Here is a 6,456-nt window from a genome sequence, read left to right as displayed (position 1 = left end):
AACATCTGCCAGCCTGTACATAAGGCACTGGGCTCCCACAGCCTCCTTAAGAAGAAGCAGGCATCTCTCTGCTCAGGTAAAGGATGTTGCAGGTGCTTGGGGAAATCTGTATGGAATCTGTCCAGCCAGCTGGAGACAGAACTTATACAAGCAGCCAGCACCTATCACCACAAAGACACCCAGCAGAACACCCATAGTTGCTTCATGAGAGAATCAGCCAGACTCACCAGTACATCTCTCCATTTTATTAATGTAAATGCACCCCATCCCCCCTCCTTTCCCCCCTATTAAATACAAACCAGGAGCAGAGAGTGGCTCCTCAGTCGCTTTCTCCTTAGGAGATGCACAGCCAAACCCTCTGCCATGCCCATCAGTGTCAGGTACAACATCTCTCGACCCTGAGGGCAGCCCCACAGTGGGGAGGGATCCCACCTCTGTCAGGAGGCTCTCGTCTGAGGCTGTGACCTCCGACGTCCTATCAATACTGCGAAGGCCAAAGCGGCCTGGGTCATGGTTCCCATGGGGAGCAGCTCACGGTACGTGAAATCAGCAGGATCCCCTCTGGCACCCTCTACACCCACTGGCCCCAGGGGCCCAAGTTCCTCACACCCCAACCAGCCAGGAGCACTCCAGCTCATTGCCAAGTGGCAAAACCCCAAAACCAATATCCTTATTGCTCTTTTGGGATGGGATGTGCCCTATTCCACTGTCTCCAAGCTTGTGGCAGGCACAGGGACATGTTCCTCCTTGTACAACCAGGCCAATGCTCCAAAGGAGCAAGGGGCACAGTCCTGTTCCAGGTCACTGGGGGAACTATGAGGGCCCTGTGGCAGCCACAGCCCTGCAGAAGGGGGACTTTGGGCTCTACATTCCCCCAGTTAAGGGGGGACAGCAAGAGACAGGGCAGCCTATCTCCCCAGTGCTCAGCAGCAGGGCCAGGACAGAGGGATGGGGCCAGCAGCCAGCAGCTCTGGATGAGGAGCCAGGCGTTCCAGCTTGCAGCTCAGTGACTCTGACCCCATCTTGCCTGGGGTCTGCACAGCCATGGCTGCTTGAGAAAGACCCAGGCACCCTGGCCTGGCAGACCCCGGCCTGGGGAACCCCAGTGGGGCAAGTCACGAGCTTGGACACCAGCAATCTCTGCAGCCACTGCAGAAGGAAGACAGATTTGGGCAGAAGAAGAAGAAGTGGAGTGGGCAGGCAGGCATAACATGGCAGGGCCAGCCCCTCCACCATTCAGGGTTCAGGTGCTGTTCCCCTGCTCCTGCTCAAAAAGGACCATGGCCAGCTGGGAACGAGAGCCTACGCCCTCCAGGCTGCTCTGCACACAGCGGTGGTAGATGTCCTCACTGAGCCTGGGGTTGCAGGCCTGGTGCCGGTAGCGCTGCAGGAGGGCAGGCTCCACAGCCCGGAAGACATGGAGGTTGGAGTACTTGATGAACATGTCATAGATGTCCAGGGTCTCCAGGATGTCCTCATTCTCCTGCACGTCCCCCGCCATGCGGGTGCGTGCTGCCATGTAGTCGGCATTGTAGAAGCAGGCTTCATGGAAGACATCACGGTCAAAGCGCCCCATGTCCCTCAGCAGGTCCAGCGTGGTGGGTGGCACCTGGTTGTGGTAAGCAATGGCTGGGTTGTAGCCCTGGAAGTGGATGGGAAAGAAAACCTGCCAGTTGTTTATGGTGTTCATCCGGCAGCGGTTAAGGAAGTCAATGGTGACCTCTGTCCCCACGCCAGCCACAAAGAAAAGTGTGTCCACAGGATGCTTCTTGGAGATAATGTCCATGACCTTGATTTGGGAGGGTGCGTCTGTCTTAACACTGATCCAGGGGATCTTTACCTCTGCATACTTGCGCTCGTACTCGGTGATCTGGGACTTCACAGAGGCAAAGATGTCATTCTGGGTGACCTGCTGGGCCTCAAAGGGGTCATAGATGAACAGGAAGGTGAGCACTGCATTCTCACTGCTCTCAAAAGCGGCTGCTGCATAAGCCTCCAGAAAGCGGGCAGCATAGTCCCGGTCATGGGCCGTCAGTGGCAAGATGACATTGATGCGACTGGCCTCTGTCACATAGGGCATGGGGATGATCTCCACCTCGCTGAGGGGCCGCACCAGGTGCACTCGCTTAGTGATGGAGCGGCTGTGTCCCTTCTGGGTGACCACCTCCACCTGAAGATCCAGTGTGTACTCCATGCCACGTGTGGGGTCGAAGCGCCGGTACCCGTTCACCAGCTGCTGCTTGCGGACATGGAGCACTGGCTGGTACTTGCGGTTCAGCTCCTCCATGGCCGTGGCCACCACATCGGCCACGTCTGCCAGATCCGCACCATGCAGCTCACACTTGGGGGAGCCATCCACACAGGCATAGACCTGCTCCTCTGTGAAGTAGTCCCAGCGCAGCACTTCAAAGCGAGTTTTAGGCTGGAATGGGGGTGGGATGCCAATGGGCCATGTGGCAACGTGGTCCCCATCTGCAGACAGGCTGCTGGCGTTCTGGATCTCCATCTGCAAGACAAGAGATGGAAAGAGTGAGAGCCAAGGCAAGCACAAGCAGGTCTTCCAGCTCTGGCAGCACTCAAGCTAATTTCCGATACTCAGAGATTAGTCAGAGCTGGCTCAAAAGGCAGTGCCAGAACAACTCTGCCCTCAACTGACTCTTGTCCAGCACCTCAGGTTTTCTCTCCCACCCCATCCAGCCTTTGTGACAGACCTCTGCACCCTTCTGGCTTCATTACCCTGAACCACCACTGCATCTCCAGGACCCATCTAGGTCCAAAGCGGGTTTCCAGATAACACCACTGCCTCTTTAGCCACATGAGCTCAGCTGATTCTGTACAACAATAGGATCAGATGAGAAACCCACAGAGAAACCAGAAAGCCCACAGGGATGACAAACAGAACCAAGACCCTTCCCAGCCAAGCCAGATCTCACCTGGAGCTGCTGGATCTCCTGATAGGTTCTCTCAAGCTCCACCTGTGCAAAGTACTTGTGCAACCGGTACATCTGGAGGGGATCCAGCACAGGGTGGACAGTGAAGGCGCTCTGGAAACGGAGGTCAGTCTCCCGTTCAGGGTCTACGTTCTTCCCCAGCTCAAAATAGTGGTAACGCAGACCCTGTGTCAGCCAGGAGAGATAGGTCACAGCCAGCCCCAACCTGTACTCCCACACCACCAGATGCCAGCACAGCAAGCTCAAAGGATGTCAGGGTGTAACAGCTAGTCCTCCCAGGGCTGAGAAAGCCCACAGGGAGGAGGGAAAGCACTGGGCCAGGATGCAGCCATCTCTGCTGCAGGACCTACCTCATGTTCCTCAGCACAGTTGACACCTGTGTAGTCAATGATGCAGCGGCCCAGCCACTCATCAGGCCGGGCACTGAGGATGTCATTGCGGCAGCTCTCCAGGTGCTGCTGCAGGAGCAGGAGGAGGCTGCGAGACAGCAAGTAGCCAAACCCTCCATAGCAATAACGTCCCTCAGTGTCCCCGCCGATGAACTCCTCAGGACGACCCAGGTAGAGGTGGGTGTCAATGCTGAGGTGGGCGACCAGGCGGCTGATGCGGTGAGCCTCCGTGTAGGTATCATCCTGCACCAGGAAGAACCAGTCGAAATCATTCACATAGTGGTCCAGAAGGTACCTGACGGTCTGGTACATGTTCCAGATGGGGCGCTCGTCGCTGTGTGTCACCACAGTCATGCCGTGGGGCACCTTGCGGCCCCGTGTGCCGGTGAAGTACACCAGGCGCTCCAGGCGGTGGGCCAGCGTGCGGTTGACAGCCACCCCCAGCGTGTTCAGCGTGCTCTTGGAGGTCAGCACACCCACGAAGAGTCGCTGCCGCATCCCCAGCTCTGTGCTAATGTACCGGGTCCTGCAAGAAGGAGACAATGTATGGCCCCAAGGGCACTTCAACCTACCCAGCCTGCACCCTCCCTGTTGTAACCAATGGCACTGACCTCAGTTCCTCTGCAGGAACTGCTCCCAGGCTTCAGCCACCTACACAAGACATCATCCCAGTGTCACCAGCTGCCACCAGTGTCAGAGGCACTGCAGAGCACTCTGTTGAGGTCCCCCATCAACTTGAGACCAAAGGGAACCCTACCTTCCCATAAGCTGGCCAGTCCAGCTCAAAACAGATGCTCTCAAAAGGCTGAGCACAGCTAAAAGGGGGAAACAGGGCTGCACAACCCAGCTCTAGCAGGGACATGACCCACCAGACACCCCAACCACGAGGCTAGCCCCAGCCAGGTCTGAACTAGGAACCACCTTCCTGCCACCCCTGCCAGTCATACTACTCTAAAGCAGGCAGGCAGGAGAGCCCGTGCTTTCCTCCCTGGGAAGCCAGGCCCCACACTGGTTGCTGAAGCCAGCAAAGGGGCTGGTTGTGTCCCCCTCCCCACCACGACCCCCAGCTGTTGCACTCACAATGACTTTCAGGTTTAATTCTCCCAGTCTGGTGTAGTAGCAGGAAGCGACCCCCCCATCACATCCCCCGACCGCCGCCTGGTACACAGTGGCCCCATTCAGCCCCCTTCATCCACCCACCACCTCGCCGGGACAAGGGGGCCCTTTCACTGCCTGTTCCCTGTCAGCCAGGGGACGCTGGGATGGGGCTGCAGCCGACTCCGGAGCGGGGTGGCGTTTGCAGGACTCGGTGGGGCCGTGCCACCAGGGGAGGGGTCCCTGATCAGACAGGAGGGGACGGCCGCGGGGTGCCCGGCAGCACGTGCTGCAGCACCAGCACAGGCAGAGGCTCTTGGCTGGAGGCGGGGGCAAGGTGAAGCCGGGCACAAGTGAGGAAAGGAAGCAGCTGGGAAAGGCACTCCCAATGAGAAAACACCCGTCTGCAGCCCTAGGTGGCTGAAAGGAGGATAGAGCATACCGCTGAGCCTTCTGCAAAGCCCCCCTTTAGAGTCCCCCGGCGAGGCAGTACCTGAACTGGCCCGCAGCTCCCCCCAGATAAACCCCGGAGAGCGGCGGCCCAGTCCCCCGGCCCGGCCCGGCCCGGCCCCCCCGCACCTGACGGCCTTCTTGGCGGCCCTGCCGGGGCTGGGCGGGCGGTAGGGCACGACGCGGGGCTCCCAGTCCTCGGCGCCCAGGGCGGCGGGCACGGCGTTGGGCCTGCGCGCCGCGTTGCCGTTGGCGGGGCCGGGGGGCGGCGCGGGGCCGCCGTCGGGGAGCGGGCGGGTGGCGGGGCGCGGCGGCGGCCCGCAGGGCTCCTCCACCCAAGTCACGCTCAGCAGGCTCAGGGTGAAGCCCAGCGAGACGCCGATGGCCACGGGCCCGGCGGGCCGCAGCACCGACAGCACCAGCGACAGCCGCATGGCCGGAGCGGGACCAGCACCGGGACCGGGACCGGGACCGAGACCGGCTGCCGCTGGCGGCGCCGCCGTCCGACGTGTCACCCGCGGGCCCCGCCCTGCCCGCGTCACCCGCCCCGGCCAATGGCCCGCGCCGCCACCGGCCCGTCACGGGGCGGGGCGGCCAATCGGGGCGGGCCGGGCGTGGGGGCGGGGTCGGGTTGCCGGGAGACCGCGGGGCAGCGACCGGGCCGGGAGCGGGCGGAGGGGCGGCCCCGCACCCCGCACCCCGAACCCGCATCCCGCACCCCACACCGCTCACCCCGCATCCCGAACCCGCATCCCGCACCCCGCATCCCGCACCCGCACCCCGCACCCCGCACCCGCATCCCGCACCCCGCACCCCGCACCTGCACCCCTCACTCCGCACCCGCACCCCGCACCCGCACCCGCACCTGCACCCTGCACCCTGCACCCCGCACCAGCACCCCGCACCCCGCACCCGCACCCCGCACCCCGCACCCGCACCCCGCACCCGCACCCCGCACCCGCACCTGCACCTGCACCCCGCACCCCGCACCCGCACCCCGTACCCGCACCCCGCACCCGCACCCCGCACCTGCACCCCGCACCCCGCACCCGCACCCCGTACCCGCACCCCGCACCCGCACCCCGCACCTGCACCCCGCACCCCGCACCCCGCACCGGCCGGGCCGCCGTGAGCGCCCCCGGGGCTGCGGGGCGGCAGGGCAGCGCCTCAAGCCCCGGCTGCCGGCTCACATCTCCGGGGGGCGGCACCTGAGAGGCTTTAGGGCGCATTTACCCTGCCTTTTGTGCCCGGGACACGGGGAGCTCCGCGGGGCCGTGTGTCCCCTCCCCGGGACAGCCCAAACCACGGCCTGGTGAAGTCATGGTGGCCTTGAACCGCCACGTTCCCCAAACCCCTCGGCCGCTGCCCGAGGGTCGTCCTGTCGGTGTGGGGGGTGGCGGAGTCGCCGTGGGGGACAGTGGGGGCTGTGTTTGAGGTCAGAATGGCACAGTGCGGGCTGCGGGCGGGTGCCCGGGGAGCAGGCACACCAGGAGAGCAAACGGCGGGGGAAGACCTTTGGATGCACAGGAGCAAACCATCCCGGGGCAGGAGGAGGGCAGGCAGACATCAGG

The 6,456-nt window shown here is 62.8% G+C and overlaps 1 protein-coding gene across 2 annotated transcripts; it reads right to left on the bottom strand.

Annotated features, from left to right (window-relative positions):
* Positions 1 to 243: 243 nt before the first annotated feature.
* On the bottom strand, positions 244 to 5,319 carry CHPF (chondroitin polymerizing factor; the record flags this gene model as incomplete). 2 transcript variants are annotated; one of them, XM_083865814.1, is made up of 4 exons in its annotated part: positions 244 to 2,506; positions 2,934 to 3,116; positions 3,302 to 3,866; positions 5,015 to 5,319. In XM_083865814.1, the coding sequence occupies 4 exons, from the start codon at positions 5,317 to 5,319 to the stop codon at positions 1,244 to 1,246; spliced, it is 2,316 nt and encodes a 771-aa protein (XP_083721940.1). In that variant the 3' UTR covers positions 244 to 1,243. The 2 variants fall into 2 exon arrangements, with proteins under 2 accessions (XP_083721940.1, XP_083721941.1); XM_083865815.1 differs by lacking the exon at positions 5,015 to 5,319 and adding an exon at positions 3,952 to 4,168.
* Positions 5,320 to 6,456: the final 1,137 nt, after the last annotated feature.

The sequence above is a fragment of the Zosterops lateralis genome (assembly GCF_965231275.1).
Source record: "Zosterops lateralis genome assembly, chromosome: 7".
Taxonomy (NCBI): Eukaryota; Metazoa; Chordata; class Aves; order Passeriformes; family Zosteropidae; genus Zosterops; species Zosterops lateralis.
This window is presented reverse-complemented; position numbering and strand designations above follow the sequence as displayed.